This window comes from Cyrtonyx montezumae, unplaced genomic scaffold, assembly GCF_038088225.1.
Source record: "Cyrtonyx montezumae isolate F1298 unplaced genomic scaffold, pur_monq_1.0 scaffold_23, whole genome shotgun sequence".
Taxonomy (NCBI): domain Eukaryota; kingdom Metazoa; phylum Chordata; class Aves; order Galliformes; family Odontophoridae; genus Cyrtonyx; species Cyrtonyx montezumae.
Window position 1 is genome coordinate 11870484 of NW_027071970.1, and position 17788 is coordinate 11888271.

At 59.7% G+C, this 17788-nt stretch overlaps 3 protein-coding genes across 3 annotated transcripts; 1 reads left to right on the plus strand and 2 right to left on the minus strand.

Moving 5' to 3' along the window:
* Positions 1–1579: 1579 nt before the first annotated feature.
* On the minus strand, positions 1580–6945 carry TRPV4 (transient receptor potential cation channel subfamily V member 4). Its single transcript, XM_065738691.1, has 15 exons — positions 6602–6945; positions 5818–5990; positions 5517–5669; positions 5110–5250; positions 4739–5037; positions 3848–4027; positions 3622–3780; positions 3457–3549; positions 3268–3341; positions 3012–3177; positions 2820–2886; positions 2392–2708; positions 2087–2214; positions 1798–1919; positions 1580–1722 (listed from the first exon to the last, which is right to left on the minus strand). Exons 1-15 carry the CDS (start codon positions 6943–6945, stop codon positions 1580–1582), a joined length of 2559 nt encoding a protein of 852 aa, XP_065594763.1.
* A 1920-nt stretch (positions 6946–8865) lies between these two features.
* On the minus strand, positions 8866–11024 carry GLTP (glycolipid transfer protein). The gene is made up of 5 exons (XM_065738692.1): positions 10878–11024; positions 10300–10361; positions 10084–10217; positions 9782–9932; positions 8866–9537 (listed from the first exon to the last, which is right to left on the minus strand). Exons 1-5 carry the CDS (start codon positions 10978–10980, stop codon positions 9355–9357), a joined length of 633 nt encoding a protein of 210 aa, XP_065594764.1. The 5' UTR covers positions 10981–11024; the 3' UTR covers positions 8866–9354.
* Positions 10979–16285, plus strand: TCHP (trichoplein keratin filament binding). The gene is made up of 11 exons (XM_065738730.1): positions 10979–11116; positions 11537–12190; positions 12289–12345; positions 13182–13250; positions 13649–13822; positions 14294–14406; positions 14717–14783; positions 15075–15247; positions 15421–15502; positions 15694–15879; positions 16085–16285. The coding sequence occupies exons 1-11, from the start codon at positions 10979–10981 to the stop codon at positions 16283–16285; spliced, it is 1914 nt and encodes a 637-aa protein (XP_065594802.1).
* The last annotated feature ends 1503 nt before the right edge of the window (positions 16286–17788 follow it).

The following is a 17788-nucleotide window of genomic DNA, read 5'->3' on the forward strand; positions in this document are numbered from 1 at the left end:
CAGCAGTGTCACAGCCCGGCTGCGTGCCAGACAGAGGTGGGAAGGAGCACTCTGAGCTGCGCCCCAGCACACGGGGTAGGGCCACGTCCATGGCAGCATCCTCTCCCCGCCAGAGGAAGGACGGCTCTTCTGCTCCGCAAATATCTTCCTATTAAAATAATCATCATCATTTTCGAGGCAGGCACACGCCAGGCTGAGATTAAACTTCGCAGCCGCCTTTGCAGGCTGAGAGCGAGGAGGAGAGACAGGCAATATAAATGGCACGGCTGCGAAAGGACTTAAAAAAACCCATCTCTCATTTTGATTGATATTAGCTTCACAAATTAAGCTTTAGATTTATCTAAAAATAAATTTGCTTCCGCGCTCCTCGTGCTGGATGACGAGCGCTTTTCTCTCCCCTTTGTTGGGGTTGTCATCGCCGGCACGGCGGCGTGGGAGGTGGGGGCTGTGCCCACGGGGCTGTGGGGCGCGGGGGGGTGGGGATGAGGCAAACACGAGCCCTGTGCCACCGTGCAGTGGAAGGAGCACAGGGTCAATCCTATGGTGCCACCAGCATGGCCGTAGTGCTCCTATTGCCACTGCCATGGCTGTGGTGTTCCCATTGCCACCATCATGGCCACGGTGTCCCCACTGTCACCGAGCCACATCTCATGGACACCCACCCCAGATGCAGCCCCAGCCTCACGCACAGCCCTCGTGTGCACGTCTCTGCACCTTGAGGACTTGAGAATTTGCACGGGGAGAGGGGAATGGGTTTAATTCCCATTGCGCCGGGAGGTAGCAGCCTTGCAGCCAGGACAGCGGCGCAGCCGGGGATATCAAAGAGCATCGTTCCCGAATTCCTCCCGGCGTGAAGGGAGAGCTGCCTGCAGCTCGGCTGATCGCGAGCAGAGCGCTCAGCCCTTCCTAAGTAGCGATAATGAAACTTCTTCATTCCCTCCCCCTGGGGAAACACTTAAACCGCGGTACGGGAGAGGGATGTAAATCACGTTTAAGCGGAGACGGCGCGGTGCGAGCTGACGGCGGAGCCGTCGGGGCGTGAGGCGGAGCGTGCTTTTTTTCTGCTCGGTCATCCCTTCGCTCAGCGAGCCGTGCTGCCGTGCCACCGCGTCACCGTGCCACCGTCCGCCGGCGTCCCCGGGTCGGTGCTCCCGAGCCTCAGCCCGGCACCGCGCGGTGTGTGCTGCCCTCCTCCGGGAGCGGGCTGCTCTGCCACGGGGGCCGTGCAAGGGCTGTGCACGACGGCCGTGCACGCTGAGCACGGCGGGGCACACCCGCGGTGCAGGATGCGGGTCCACGCTGCCCCCACGCGAGGACACGAGGCCGTGGTGGCTGCGCTTTATTACGAAATAAATAGTCGGAGCCGTTTTGTGCAAAACAAAACAAAACAAAAAAGACCAACAAGAGAAAAACCTTGTGGCAAAAGCCCCCTGGCTGTGCTGGTTGGTGGCAGGGGGAGGTCCCAGCACCCAGCTCCCGGAGCGGGAGCCCAGCGGGATGGGCACTGCAGGGACAGCGGCTGCACAGATCCCTGAGGAACAGACACGCAATGGTGCTGCAGGGCCAGGCAGAGTCCGTGCTAGAGGGGGGAGCTGGGGGTCTGCCCGTGCCGCCGCTCCCGCGCCTCTGCCGTGCCCATGGTCCCCAATGGCACAACCACATCCTCTGCCGGGCAGCTCTTGTTGAGCTCCACCACGCGCGGCACCACCGTGGACCATCGATCTGCGGAGACGGAGCGCTCAGAGCCCCCGGCTCCATGCTCGGCCCTGGGCCTCGGGCTGCCCCCGCCCCGCTCACCTCTCCGCAGCCGCCCCACGGTGTGGGAGAAGCCGTAGTACTGGTACGTGTCGCTCTTGCCCGGGTCCTCGCTGATGATGCCCAGGTTCTGGTTCCAGTGGGACCAGTTCACCTCATCCACCCTGCGGAGAGGGCGGAGCTCAATGTCCCCATGTCCCTAGGCCATCCCGGCACCTGTGGTGCCACTCAGGTCCACATTAGTGCAAACCATTTTGCTCTAATTTGGCTTAACAAGATCTCAGCCTCACCACTCCCTCTGGATCGTGGAACTGTAGGTCACTGCCCTTACCTGAAGCACCAGCGGCGGTCGGGGGTCCCATCTGTGCCCTTCCCCACGGTCACCATCTCCCCAGAGCGGAACGCTCTCCGCAGGAAGAGAGGGAAGGAGCGCTCGATGTCCAGAATGGTGGTGGCCCACTGCCGGGGACACCAGGGACCCTTCAGCCTCCTGGGGATGGAGGCATCGGGGTCCCTCGCCAAGGTGGTGCTGCTCGGATGGAGTTTGGCACGGTGACACCGAGGCTTGGTGACCCCCTGGCATGGCAGCCCTGTGGCATGGTGACCCCATGGAGCTCCACACTCCCAATGCCGTACCTGCAGCTTCCAGATGTGCTTGCTCTCCTTGGACACCTGGCCCACGGTCTCTCCCATGAGGGCAATGAGCATGTTGAGGAGCAGCACGAAGGTGAGGATGATGTAGGTGACGAGCAGAATGATGAAGACACCGGGGTACTTGGCGCTCTCCAGCATCTCCAGGTCACCCATGCCAATGGTGAGCTTGAAGAGGTCAAGAAGGAAGGTGCTGAAGGTCTGACTGTCTCGGCATGAGGGGTAGGTAGGCAAAGTGCAGTTGGAGTGCTCCTCGCTGCAGGACTCGCTGCTGGGACATGGGTTCAGGAGGGACACCAGCGCTGGGGAGGAGCAACAGAGACAGAGTCTGCGGGGGAAGCATGAGGATGGGACACCATGCTGCCAGGGCATCTCCTTCTCCATCGCAGGAAGAGAGCAGGATGGAGCCCTACCTGAGGCATAGCCAATCATGAACAGCAGATAGACCAGGAGGAAGCGGAACAGGTCTTTGAAGAGGATCTGTAAGTGTCAGAGATGATGGCTCTGAGCCCCACGCTGGGGGCTGCAGTGGTCCCTCAGGGAAAAGATCACTTGGGTTACCCAACCACCTCGGGGAAGGCCAGAAGACCCCAACACCATCTCACCTTCTGGATCATGATGCTGTAGGTCCCCGTCAGCTTGAGTCCCCGTGTGAAGTAGAGTGCATTCATCCAGCCCAGGACCAGCGCGAAGACCATGACAGCCAGGTACGCCTCGACGCCGCCCAGGTACAGCCCCGCCGTGACGATCACCAGCACCGAGTAGATGAAGCTGCAGAAGGGGATGACTGCTGCCCACCACTGTCCCATCAAGCGGAGGGATGCTCCAACCCCAAGAGGCCCCATGGGCATCCCTGCTTACTAGAGCAGCTGGAAGGAGCCATCGATGAAGAACGAGTTCACACCTGGGCACTTCTTCATGAAGAGATCCTTGATCTGGAAAGAGAGGAGAGGTTGGAGAGGGGCTGGGTTCCGGTGTGTGGAGGACATCACAGTGGGACCGGTGCCTGGGGACATGGGGATGTCACCACCCACTCCTCTTGGCACTGACATTGGAGAAGAAGAAGAGGATGCCAGTGAGGAGGGTGATGATCTCCCCGGCCAGCCGCAGATAGTCGACGGTTGTAGTGTAGGGGTACGGCGGCTGTGGGGAGAGTACACATCATCAGCATCACCCCAAGGCCTCGCTCTGCCCCCCGTGTCCCCTGACACTCACGGGGCCTTCCATGGGGCGGTAGTAGGCGATGAGGGTGAAGATGATCATGGCAGAGAGGTAGGAGACCACACTGATGTAGAAGGAGACGGCACCGAACTTGCGCCACTTGTCGCGCAGCAGTTCATTGATGGGCTCCACGGCCAACATCTCGTGGCGGTTCTGCCGGGACGTGGGCAGCTCAGCGGGGACCCCAGCCCTGAGTCCCCGTTCCCCGTTCCCCGCGCACCTCGATCTTGCTGTTGTAGACGAGGATCTCCAACACGGACACCTCCTCCCCGCAGGTGTCCAGTGAGGAGAGGTCATAGAGCGAGGAGTAGACGGGGCCGTACGCCCAATCCTTGAACTTGCGTGAGAGGTGTCGCACATCCTCGTCTGCGATCTCCCGGCGGATGATGTGCTGGAAGATCTGATGGGGGACCAAGAGGATGGATGGACGAGGGTTGTACCCATTCCCACTCACCCTTGGGTGCTGGGATGCTGCTGCAATCCCCAAATTGGTGTAGTTTGGGCTTTTCTAACCAACCCACATCATGATGGGGCGGGGGGGCCTCTTCTCTCATGTAACTAGTGATAGGACTAGAGGGAATGGCTTCGAGTTGTGCCAGGAGAGATTCAGACTGGACGTTTGGAAATACTTCTTCTCCAAAAGAGTGGTCAGGCACTGGAATGGGCTGCCCAGGGAGGTGGTGGAGTTACCAACCTTGGAGGTGTTCAAGGAACGCTTAGATGTTGTATTGAGGGACACAGTTTAAAGAGAACTATTGGTGGTAGGTGGACCGTTGTACTGGAAGATCTTGTAAGCCTTTTTCAACCTTGGTGATTCTATGATTCTACAGTGAGCAACAGGAAAGGACAGGCTGCCCAGGGAGGTGATAGAGACACAGACCCTGGAGGTGTTCAAGAAAAAGTTAGATAGGTGTGGCACTGAGTGACATGATCTAGAGCAGTCACAGGCATGGGTCAATGGTTGGACTCAATGGTGGTTTTTCCAACCTTAACGATTCTATGATTCTATAACAGAATGTGACAAGGGCCCGGGGTTAATTAGGAAAAGGATGGGATGCAGAGAGGGTTTAATTAGCCCAAAGCACATCCACAAGGCCCAGCGTCGCCATACCCCGATCTTGCCGGTCTTGGCGGCCATCATGAGCGGCGAGAGGCCATCGTTGTTGAGCAGCGCCTCGAGGTTGGTGTCGGGGAAGAGCTTGGCACACTTGACGAGGAGCAGATCGTACATCTTGGTGACGAACTTGGTGTTCTCGCGGGTGTTGTCAGCGATGGCAACCAGAGCATGCAGCACGGTGTTGCCGCGTGAGTCCTGGCGCCGCAGGTCCGCCTGCTTGTGCCCGTTCTCCGTCAGATAGTGCACGATGTGGGGCTGGTTGGTGCAGGCGGCCAGCGAGAGGGGCAGCTCTCCTGTGGGGACAGCACGTGATTGGGGACAGCCCTGGGGATGAGGCCGTGGCGCCGTCGGTCTCTTCTGCTCACCAAAATAGAAGTAGCCGCCCTCATCCTTGGGCTGGAAGAAGCGGCCACGGGCCTGGGCGTGCACGTCGGCGCCCTTCTCCACCAGCAGCTCCACGTAGTGCTTGCAGCGGCGCTCAATGGCGATGTGCAGCGCTGTCTGACCTGTGTGGCATCCCTGTCACCGTGCTCCCCATCATGCCCCAAGATGCAGACTCCTAGCTTCCCCGCTGCCCCCCAGTCTGGTTCCTGAGCTCCCCAAGGGCTCTTCATCCCCACCACACCGGTCCCAAGCTTTGCTGGGGTCCTCCATCCTCCCCAGATCCCTATCGCTTCGGCCCTTAAACCTCCCCGTGGTCCCCTCCCTCCCCATGGTTCCCTCGCCTCCTCTCGGTCTCCCACCTCCCCGTGGTCCCCTCATGCTCCCCCACCTCGGTAGTAGACGTCACGGAAGGGTGAGTTGATGAACTCCCGCATGTTGCCCGTCTTCTCAGCTATGTCCAGAAGGATGGGGATGGTGTCGTTCCGGCCTGCACTCAGGTTGAGCAGCGCCTTGGGCAGGCACGTCTTCCCCGTTGAGGGCTCTGGGAATGGAAGGTGTTGAGACCCCAACCCACCAAACACCTGGTGCCTCCTGGGTATGGCCACTGGGGGCATGGGGGACGTGGGGGGACCGCTGGGGACCCTCCATGGCACAGCAGAGTCACGGGGCAGCCCACCTCAGGTGCTCACCTCGGAACTCCTCATCCGTCAGGCGCTTCTTGTGGGTGAGCAGGAAGGAGAGGAGCCCCTCCAGGCCCTCCGGGGACCCCCGGGAAACAATGTCAAAGAGGATGGGTCTGTTGAAGACCTTGAGGACGGGCGGCGGGTTGGGAGCCGGCCCCTTGGTGCCTGCCACCGGCTTCCTGCAACAGAACAGCACAGCTGCGCACTGGGGTTGATTCCTTAAATCTGTGCCTCAGTTTCCCTCCGGTGCACCCATCTGGGGTGCTCCTAGATCCCAGCGCTGGGTGACCACGGAGAGCAGTCGTGCAGCAGTGATGGAGCAGCACCCAAGGAGCCAGGTGCTGCTGCATTTTGCGGAGCACCAGGGATGGGGTGCACCCCTCGGGTCCACTCGCAGCCCACGGATGTGCAATGCCACCGGGTCCCCCCCAGGTGCCGGGCACAGACGGGCATTGTGTGCCCCGGCCGCGGGCGGCCCCCCCCGGCTCTGGTTTCCTGACGCAGACCCAGGGCGGAGGCCCTCCTGAAAAGCCCTTTCATGCCAGGGCAGCCAGACGCCCGCACCGGAGGGAGCGGCCGCGGCACAGAGCCCTCTTTCACGGCGCGGGGAAGGGAGGAGACGGGGGAGGAGGGGGGGACACATCCCGGCCCCACGGCGCCCCGATTTCCACACCCACAGCACTCCTGAAATCACCCGGACAGCCCTGGGGGGGGGCTGTCCCCATCCCACCCTGTACCCAAAGCACTGCACCCCACGGCTCCGGCGTCCCCATGTGCCCCCCATACTCACTCCACGACCCTCCGGCGCCAGCGCTTGTTCTCGCTGGGGTGCTGCCGGTAGGTGCCGTAGTCAAAGAGGGAGTCCATGGGGGCCTTCTTGGGTGCAGGGACCACCGAGGACTCGTAGATGGTGGCCTCCAGCAGCTCCATGGGCTTCGGGGCACCTTTGCGAAACGCCCCGTGGAATTTCATCCGGAGGTTTTGCTTTCCGTCCCCAGCACCGGGGGGGCCCCGGGACGGCTCAGCGGGGGACGGGGTGTCCTCCACCTCAAACAGGTTGGCCAGTGAGGACAGTGGGAAGGAGTCATCCCCCAGCGCATCCCCGGCGTCGCGGGGGTCTTCGGGCTCTGCCATACTCCCCTTTGAGAGCAGAGGGAACCTGGAGTCACTCCCCGGCACCCTTCCCATCCTCCTTTATGAGCACCCTATGGCCGTGCCCCATAGCAGGAGCAGGGTCCCACCCTGACCCTGGCATCATGTGATGCCCACCCACCCGGCACAGCACGGGGACACGGCCCGGCCAGGGGACAAGTGGAATATATTGTGCATTTCAATAAGGAATGATGAATTTCAATTTGAAACCACAGATACATATATATATATATATATATAAGAAACGAATTCTGACAAGGAATTACGGATTTCATTAAGAAATGATGGATTTCAATAAACACCCCCGTGCCCCCCCTGCCCCCCTCCCCACCAAAACGCACCGTGAGGTCCCGAAGCGCTCAGCCCCGGCACTGCCTCTGCTCAGCCCTCGTCCTCAGCCCTGTGGGGTTCAGAGACAGAAAAAGCACACGGGGAAAACATATCATTTCCTGCAGATCTGTATGACAAGCCACAACAGACCACGGGCAACGGGGAGTGCGGCCCCGGGAGAGGCAGCATCTCCTTCTAGCTGCCTTTCCTGCACGAAATTCCACGAGCACCTGCCAAAGCTGCGGGGACCCCGTGTCCCACCCACCCGACCCCGGGCAAACACGGGCTCTGCACGTTACCAGCAGCAGACAGGGAACAGCTCAGGGAGCACCCAGCGTCTCTCGGCTGTGCTGCGAATCCCAGCCCAAACCACAGCAAAGCACGGCTTTGGAGAACAGCACAGAGGGCACAGCCCAAATATAGCCCCGGCTGCCAAAGCCGGGGGCCGCCAGCACTGCAGGGAGGGGAGTGCACAGCGTGGGTCTGACTTGCAGCGGTTTTGCAGCGGTTGGCTCTGGCCAGGCCGACGTACTGCAGCCCTGCACTCTGCAGCCCCACACCCGCAGCCCCCAGATGGGGATCCCCCACTGGCAGCGCCCGTAGGGTCGCAGGAGCAGAGCCAGGTGCGTGTGACCCCGGCAGAGGGGACACGACGGCGGGGGAACCTCCTGAGCAGCACGCAAGTGGAAATCAGGCTCCTGCCTCTTCCTGGAGGCTCGGACCGGTTTGCACTGGGGCTTAACCCGTAGCAGCACAAAGCGGGGCCGTGCGTCCCCGTCCCCACGGCCATCAGCTGCAGCCCCACGCAGGAGTGAGCCCACGGGGTCACTGGGGCAGTGTGGGGGAAGCGCTGCCAGCCGGGGGGGAATTGCTGGGGAGATGTCGGGCTCTGAGTGGGGGCACTCCCACGGCACGGCCGCTGCCAGGAAAGGTGTTGTCAATCGGGTTGACTTTGGCTCTTTCAGTTATTTGGGTTTTTTGGTTTTCAGACGTCCTCACCCCACGGAGTGAATGAGTCAATGCCTGGCTCGGCGCGGCACGGCCCCACCGCGGCCCCACAGCCCTCCCGAGCCCAGCGCAGCCCCCTGCCCACCCCGGGGCTACGGCAACGGCCGCACTGGGTCCTGCGGGGCACGGTGGGGCAGGCAGCGTCCCGCCGCCCCATTACCGGGCTGCGTCACGTTAAGGCACAAAGTGAAATCCGGCTGGAGGGAAACGCGGAACCCAGAGCCCACCCCAACGAGCCCCAGCGCCTTCCCAAAGCCAAAAGCCCCCTCTGTGAGGTCACCCTCACCCTGGGGCTGGGGATGTGGCTGCCCGCGGACCCCGGAGCCCCCGCTGCCCACGTCCCTGTCCGCTGCCCGGCCCGGCCCCATCCCCGTCCCGGCCCTGTACCCGTCCCAGCCCCGTACCCGTCCCATTCCCATCCCCGTACCCGTCCCGCCGCCCGTCCCGCGCAGCTCCCGCAGCTCCGCCGCCGCGGTGCCCATCCCGGTGCCCGTCCCGCCCCGCTCCCCGCCCCAGGGCCGCCCCCGGCGCAGCCCCCGCCCCGGTCCCGCACTGCGCTCCAGGTTAAGGCGAGATTTATTGAGTTCTGCTTCCCGCTGTGAAAGGTCCTTTAAGGCATCCGACAAACAGAGCTCGGGACGTCCCGGCACCGCTCCCATCCGCGACGCCGAAGGGGTTGGGGGTACCGGGATGGTGATCGTTTGGGATCCTCCGTTCCTCCGCTGCGGGGTCAGAGCGGCGTTGGGTGCCCGGGACCCCACGGCACGGTCAGGAGTGGGGCAGTCCCAGGGCTCAGCGGCACCGTCAGGATGCGGCCGCCCACCGAGCGTCACTCCCAGCAGAGGGTTCCCAGGAACGCGGATTTTTCCTCTGTGGTACAAAAGTTTGGGAGATCCCGAGGTGCCCCCCCCCCCCCCCCCGGGTACAATTGGTTTATTGCTATATTCTCGATAGAAAATTAATTATTCTTTTTAGAAAAGGGGCTATCAGCTGCAGATCCAGAGCAGAATGGGATTTGTGGAGCAAAGTGGCCCTGCTGTTGCACCGACCCCATCAGGCTTTGTAGCTCAGCTCGGCGTTCATCCGGGTGTACATTTCATAGATGGCATCCAGGATGGGCGTCACTCTCACGAGGAACTGATGGATCTTCTCGATGCTCTCCTCCTCCTTCACCTCTCTGCCCTTCTCTAAAGCCTTCAGCAGGTCCGACTTGTAGGGCAGCGCGTAGACCGAGCCCTGCGGGATGGGGTGGGAGCAGAGCTGAGCCCTGGCTGCGGGGATGCCCAAAACCCAATGAGACCCCTAGGGCCCCCTGCCCACCCCACACCGGGATGACCCCATCAGCAGCAGTCTGGAAACGTCTCCTTAGGGACACAACCAGTGGGACGTGGTGGATTTGGTGATCGTGGAGGTCCTTCCCAGCCTTAATGGCTCTGTGACCCCATGAAACACCCCTCAGAACACCTCATCCCCCTCTCACCATGAAGAGCTTCTGCAGCATCCAGCCGTGGTACTTCTTCAGCGCGATCTCGTAGGCTTTCATGGCGTTGACGCGGATGAGGTTGGGGTGCTCCTCGTCCCGCTCACCATCCGAGATGCTCTGCAGCAGCACCAGCATGAACTTCAGGCCCCTGCCGGGAGATGGGGACCGATACCCTGACCCCGAGCCCTGGAGCCCCAACCCAGTGTGGGGCTGCAGTCTGACCCCGAGCCCTACACAACCCCCAGCCCCACATCCCGGGCTGAGCCCCGCGGTGATGCACAGTGGGGTAAACGTGTCACCTCTTCAGCCACATCAGCGCCAGCGTCGCGCCCGTCCTGGGCCAGGCAGCGCCGTGCATCTCCTTCTCCACCTCCAGGATGTTCTGCAGCGTTTTGAACTTGGTGGGGTTGGAGTCATAAACCGCCCGGATTTTCTGCAAGGGCGCAGAGTTGCGGGGTCCGGGTGGGCTCCCCCAGTCCCGCAGCACCGTGCACGGGGCCGTGACCCCCTCGTACCTTGATGTTCCCGGCCAGGTCGGCTTTGACGGGTGAGTACACGATGGGCGTCCCCAGGCAGTCTGCGGGGACGCGGGGTCAGCGTGGCACCGCGCGGGGCTCGGCCCGTGCCCGGCTGTCCCCGTGCGGAGTACAATGCCGCATTGTGCAGCGCGGCGGCTCTGCCCCTTTCCGCCCCGTTCCATCCCGGGACACCGCCGGGGGGGGCCGGGCCGTTTCCCAACGCTGCTGCTCGGCGGGTCGGACGGGACGGGACGGGACGGGACGGGACGGGGCGCCACGCCCGGCCCTGACGCAACTCCGGAGCCGCCGGGCAGCGTCCCTCGGCGGGGCGGGGGAGTGGGGCGGGACCGGGGGCGGAACGGGGGGGGGTTGCGGACCGGGACCGGGGGGTGGGAGGGGGGGGGGGATGGAACCCGTGTGGGGGGTGCGGGACCAGGAGGGGGTCCCGGCACCGGGCAGGGCGCGCCTGCACCATGCGGGGGTTGGGAAGCGCCCCGTGCCCGCAGGTGGCAGCGTCCCGGCGCGGTCCGGTATCGGGTCCAGCAGGTGCCGCAGCCCCCTCGCCCCGCTCTTACCGAAGAAGGGCGGCAGGTGCGCCACGGCCTCCAGGAACGGCAGCGTCTCGATCTGTTTGTCCGCCGGCAGCGGCCGGAACTCGTGCTCCAGCAGCAGCGCCATGCCCGACCCGGCCCGACCCGGCACCGACCCGGCAGCGCGCCGCGCCGCGCCACGCCCCTCCCAGCGCTCAGCCAATGCCTGCGCACGGCCCACCAGCGCGGCCGCCAATCGGAACGAGAGGGCGGGACTTGCCGCCGTGAGTGGGCGGGGCTTATCGCACGAAGGGGCGGGGCTTGTGGCGCGCCGATCCTCGGGAGCACGCGGTCCGCGCCGGGACCCCCGCGCCCCCCCGCCCGCTCTCCTGTATGCCCACACCTGTACAGCCGGGCCCCACGCCAGGCGCTGCGATCGAGTGGCACTGAATTATTTAGCGGAGGTGAAGGTTTCACGGTGGGCAGATGGCGCGCAGCTCGGTGACCCGACCCGGGCAGCAGCCGGCACCGAGCCCAGCCCAGCACCAAGCCAGCAGCTCAGGCTGCTCACGGCCTCGGGCACCTCCAGGGATGGGGCACCCACAGCTCTGGGGCCTCAGCGCCCTCCGAGCGAATTTATTGCTAACATTTAAAGCCGTCCCACCGCCTTCGGGCTGCGTACGAAGCCGCTCTCCTGCTTACAGGCTCGGAGCTGCGGCCGGCTCAGGCCCGCCCCCAGCGGAGCCCCCGGGAGGGCCGTCCCCCACAACGCGGGCACTGCGCTGACGGAGCCGCGGGGCAGCACCGGACCTCGTCCCCTCGCGGTCGGTGCTCGGCGGCCGCGCTCGGGGTCAGGCCGAGGAAACCCAAACCTTTCGCCCGCCCGAAACATTCACCGCGCCGTGAAGACTCAAACCCTCAGGCACGGCCCTCCCCGCGCTGCCGCTCCGTTCCGCGAAGCGCGGCGCCGATGCTTTTTGTCCCTCGGCGGCGCCCGTACCCGTTGCCACGGCGACGCGCGGCGGCCTCCAGCGACGGCCATGGAGATGCGGGCCGCTGTGCGCCGGCGGGAGCAGGAGGAGCGGGACCGGCGGCAGTGGGAGAGCTACAGCCGCTCGTTCGCCCGCGCCGCACTCTGCTGCTCCGCGCAGGCCCGGTGGAGCGAGAGCAGCCCGAGCTCGAGGCGGCGGGAGGCGGCGGAGCGCTTGGAGCAGCGCAGGGAGCGGCTGCGGGAGCTGCTGGGCGCCGAGCGGGACGCGCTGGAGGCGGAGCTGCGGGAGGAACGCGGGACGGGGCACGCAGCCACGAGGGAGCGCTGCGCGGAGCTCAAGGCCGCCCGCGAGGGGCGGAGGAGGACGGTGAGAGCCGCGGGGGGGGCCGCGCTGCGGGGGGGGCCGCGCGGTGCCGGGGCCGTGCGGTGCATTGTGCTCCCGCGCCGCTCTCCGCGCTCCCGCAGGTCGCCCAGCAGATGCTGCGCGAGCGCTGGAAACGGAACTGTGCTGAGCTGCGGGAGGTGAGTGCTCGGCGTCACAGCGGTTTGGGTGGGAAGGGGCACAGGGACACGCGCAGCTCCAGCAGTGCTCGCGGCCCCGTGGGTGTGCGCAGGGACCGCCTCTCCGTGCACCTCACTGCCCTTAGAGTAAAAACATCTGCCTTATACCCAGTGTAAATCTGCCCTCTTTCGGTTTGAAGCCTTTTCCCCTTGTCCCGTCGCACAGACCCCGTTAAAGACTGCCTCCTCCTCTCGTACAGCCCCTTTAGGGCCGCTCTCAGCTCTCCCCGCAGCCTGCTGCTCTCCGTGCTGCACAGCCCTCCGCTCCTCCTCACAGGGAGGTGCTCCATCCATCGTTTTTGTGGCCCTCCTCTGGCCGTGCTCCATCAGGTCCACATCTCTCCTGTACCGAGGACTCTGCAGTAGTACTCCAAATTTAACCTGAGCATCATCACACATCTGCTGATGTCATTCACCCCCACTCCCAGCAGTCACTGTCCCAAGGTCTGACAGGCAGAAGGCAAAGAAGTAAAAAGGCCCAACTGTAAAAGCTCACCCCAAAGCAGATGTTTCTCAAAGGGCCAGAAATCTGTTCTGCTACTGAAAGCAGATTTTCGTTGCCTGTGATGTAAAGATGGTTGGTGTTTCCCTGCTTCCTGCTCTGCCGACGTGCTGCTCCAAAAACTGGCTTCAGTACAGCTGCAGTGTCCCAGAGCTGCTGTGTGACATCAGCCTGAGCTTGTGACCTGTGAGCACTGGAGACAGCAGTGCAGAGGGCGAGCTGCAGGGCTCCAGGCAGTCCTGGGTCCTGTTGGCACTGGGAAAGCCTCTGATGGCAGTGCTGCCTCTCTTTGCAGTTGGAGTCGGAGATGCAGCAGAAGCATGTGGTGGAGGCCTGGGATGAGCAGCTGAAGCAAAAGCAGCAGGTAAGCTGGGGCTGGCTGAAACATGCAGGCTGCACACAGCTGGCCTTCCTGAACCTCCAGGACTGGGCTGCAGGAGGAATGGGAGCTGGCTGAGTTTGCATTGCTCGCAGCTGTAGTGGTGGGAGGTTCTGGTGTCTGCAGAATGGCAGGAGTTGTTGGGAAGGATGTTTTCAATTAAGAGCCATTGTTCATATCTAGCAAGTGTCTCGTCTCCTAGAAAATCCAGTACCATCTGCTGAACAGACCTGTAGTTTTGCTTAGTCCTTGTTTTCTTCCTTAACGTATCTTAAAACGTGTGTCAGCTTCCAGGGATCTGATCTGTGCGTTTCCTCAGCCTCGGGCTGTTTCTTCAGCTTTAGTCTAACCTGAAATGCAATGCTTTGTTTTGGCTCAATAAGCAAGAAGCAACTGAACGAGAAGAGAGAGAGTATTATGAAAATGAGTATGAAATGGCACGAAGGGAAGCTCTGGAAAGGATGAGACGAGAGGAAGAGCAGCGTCAGCTGGAAGAGAAGAAACAAGCAGAGATGTTGCTTCGGCAGATAGAAGAACTGAAATTACGGGAGGCAGAGGTAATCTTCAGTTTCTCCTCATGTGAGAAGGAAGTTCATTGCTTCACTTGGAAACACAGCAACGCTGACCTGACCTCTCCCCTCCAGATTTCCCCTAGATCAAAGCTGGAACAAAGTCAGCTGTGACTTGCATAGTGTCAGTAGTGCAGACCTCTCCATGAATGCACGTTAACTGACTTCTGGTACACTTCATCTGCTCCTCTTGAAATATGAGCACTCTTCTGTGCTGTACCAGATGTGAAAAAGATGCATAGAAACATCTGAGTGTGAGAGGTTTGGGTGGAAGGCTTTTTCAGCTCCTCACCTCATCTTTTATGCTGAGTAAGACACAAATGATGTGGAGTATCTACCACAGTTATGATTCTGTGTGCTTGCAGAGGAGCAGAGCGTGGTCCAAGGGCTCTCCCTGGGACTTCCTAGCTCTCTGAAGTACTGTCTTGGTCACTGTTTTTTCCTTTTCAAAAATATCAGGCGACAAAGCTGAAGAAAGAACAAGATAATTTATTAAAGCAGCAGTGGGAGCTGGAAAGCTTGGAAGAGGAAAGAAAACAAATGGAAGAGCACCGGAAGAAGACTGAGCTTGGGTATGGGATCAGTGCAGCTGCAGGCAGCGATGGGTAGCATCTCTTGCTGTGACCACGGCAGTGCTTGCAGCAGGAGGAGGTGCTTTAAGTAGCAGGGCTGGGTACAAATGCTTGTTTTTTGTTGGAAGTGCCCAGAACAGCTAACTAGCAAGTGTGTTGGTGCCGTTACTTCTTTTTGTTCACGGTAGAAGTAGCAGGCATCTTTGTTGCCTTTATGTATTTTATTGCCATGAATGTATTTTCTTGAATGCTGGTATATAATAAAATAGGGCTTTAGAGTTAGTCTGAAGCTTTGTTTTCTCTCCTCCAGTCGCTTTTTGAGGCAGCAGTGTAATGCCCAGCTAAAGAGACGAGCCCAGCAGATACAGGAGGAGCTGGTAAGAGAGAATACCCTTTGATTTATACACTATGTATGGATACTGCATGCTGAAGGAGCTTGTTCTTTGTGTTCCTGTACGTGTCTGCCTCCGGTGCCTACAGATAAGCAGTTAGGAAGCCTCTTCTGGCTTATGAACAGGGCTGGGGTGAAAAGATCACAGAGAAGCTGGCAGAGTGTCTGTGTGAGACACCCGTGCCACTGTGTCCCCAGCGATTTGTACCGAGTACAGAAGTGCACAGGCTGGGAGCCTGCTGGATGGATGCATGTTAATCTTTAGGCTTTTCTCAAGGAAACAGACAGACAAATCTTATTAGCCCTCCTCGAGAAAGAAGATGAGGATCAGCGCCGCCGGTCTGAACGACGAGAGAGAGCTGTCGCAGACGTGGCCTGGATGAGACGTGTCATTGAGGAGCAGCTCCAGTTAGAAAAGGAGAGGGAGGCAGAGCTGCAGATCATTTTTAGGTGTGTATCACACTGTCTAAAGAGAACGTGTGTGCTGAGTTCCTCGCCTGCTCGGCAGAGCTCAGTTTCTGTGTGCTACTCAGGTGGACGTTACAAAGAGGTTGCTGCTGTAAGATGTGCCCATTTATTTAACTGTGAGTAACCTTGGAAAGGAATCTTTCTTTCGCCCTTAGAGAAGAAGCGAGAAAAGTGTGGGAGAAGAGGGAGGAAGAATGGGAAAGAGAGAAGAGAGCCAGAGATCGCCTAATGAAAGAGGTGATGACTTTTTTTAACGAGGTGTCTCGGTTTGACAAAGCTGATGTTCCTCCAGAGGGTCACAGCCTTCTGAACCCGAGCTTTTCCGTATTCTGTCGTGCCTTTCTCAGTACGAACAGTCCTCAGGTTTCCCCAGCTTTGTTTCTAAGTCTGGCCTGTTCCCTGTCTCTCAGCCCTCTCGTTTCACGCAGGTCCTTGCGGGCAGGCAGCGCCAGATCCAGGAGAAGATGGAGTTAAACCGACGGGCACAGGAAGAGTCCATAAAGCAGCGAGAGCAACTGATTAAAGAGCTCGAGGAGGCAAAAGAACTGGCAAGGCGAGCGAGAGAGCACAAGAAGGAACTGAAGGCAGCTCGCAGGCAGGAGCTGGAAGCTCAGGTATAGTATGCTTTTCGAAGAGACACTGAAGTGTGGAAAATGCTGTTGCTTCTGCAAAGTGCGTGGGAGAGTGCCACTGCAGGGATCCACTCCGAGTGGATCCGTTCTGTTAAGCCTGTTGTGCTGCTGCCTCCAACCACACACGTGCTCTGGCCGAGCCTGAATCTCTGTGACCTGTAACAGCCCTCATCTTGTCTCTGCTCAGCTGACAGAACGGCGCCGACGAGAACAAGAGGAGCAGCAGCGCCAGAGAGAGGAGGAGGAAGAGGAGAGATCTCACAGGCAGCGCTGCGTGGAGTTGGTGCAGCAGGAAAGGCACGTGGCACAGCAGGGCAGCAGGGACAGGTCCTCCTCACCAGGAGAGGTGACTGCCCCTCATGTGAACATGAATGTTATCAGCTGTTAGGACTCCTCCTGTGGTTCGGTCTTCTGTGCTGCTGAAAGCAAATCTGAATGCGAGTTACCCTGCTTAACCAGGAGACCACATTTCTCATATTAAACCAGGAGCAGAGTACCTTGCCTCTGTCACTGGAGAGAGAGTAGCTAGAAGGGGCAGAGAAAGCTGCAAGGGGATGTTACTGCACCAGTGTTAACCCTCAAAAAGTGTCTGATTTTTCTTGAAAGATATTCTGTGTTGGCTGATGTACACTCTGCCTGCTGGATAGCACGTGTGGAAGACCAAAGATAAAGCCCACAGCGTTGCAGTGGTTTTCTGTTCCACTGTTCCTCTGGTTACCCAAAAGCAGCGTGGGCCTAAAGATGGTTGTCCTTTATAGCTGAGGAGTGAGCACAAAATGAAGCTGCAGATGACAGAAAGAATCAAGCAGCTCCTGAAATACTTAAGGGTTTGGATTAGCCTACAAGGGCACGACTCGACGCAGAGGGTGCATTGCTGGGTACGTGGCTGTGGCACAGCTGAGCACAAGCTCAGTGTGGGTTTGGGCATGCTTCAGCACTCCACCTGAACTGTTCAGGAGCTGTGATGCAGCCCTGGGTCAAAACAGCAAAGCAATCAAATTGTGCTTTGGACCTAAATCGTGGAAGGAGCTGTGCCTCCTGCAGGACAGGGGCTGTCCCCCTCCAGCTGCTGTCTCCTATTTAAGCTTTAGAAGCCCATTCCCACCAGGAAGCAGGAAGAGCCTGGAAGCCCCTGCTGCCTTTTAAGGGTCGCTTCATCACACATCACAGATCAGTAAGACAGATAACATGGCAGTGACCGTTCACGTGTCCAGTTCCTCTCCAGAACGTGCTGAAGGTTTCCATGAACTTTGTTTTTTTTCCCTTGCTTGTTTCACAATGAATAATTACAAGCTGAGCACTTGCTCTAGTTTCTTTTTACTTTCAAATTACTGCAGTGCAGAAAGCAAAGGGAGTTTCAGCTGATGATTACACTTAATTCTCAACTGCTGTCATCGACTGCAATTGCCTAAAACCAGGCCAAGCACTTGAGCTGGCTTGGTGAGTTCAGATCCATCTTGACTCAGCTATGGGAACTCAGAATACAGACAAGTAATCCCAAATACTTCCACACGTGGAAAAGGTTTTAGCATTTTATAGTAATACAGTAAACAAAAGCTTAATCAGACAGCATGACACGGAAAAATACATGTTTTGGAAAAGGCAAAAACATTCTTTACTTTCCTATGCAGTATACTGTAAAGAAAGCAAGTTTGTTTACAAGGGAATAAAGGGCATCTACTGAGGAAACAACACAACAAAACCAAGGACCTTACGGGTGTTCTGCCCCGCAGTGCTGAGCGCTTTGGGGCTGGTTTCTGCTCTCAGTCTGAGAACAGATCTCCACTCTGAGAACAGATCTGACATAGCACATAAGCTCAGACCACCTCTCCACTCTGAGAACAGATCTGACATAGCACATAAGCTCAGACCACCTCTGCCCTTCCTCCAG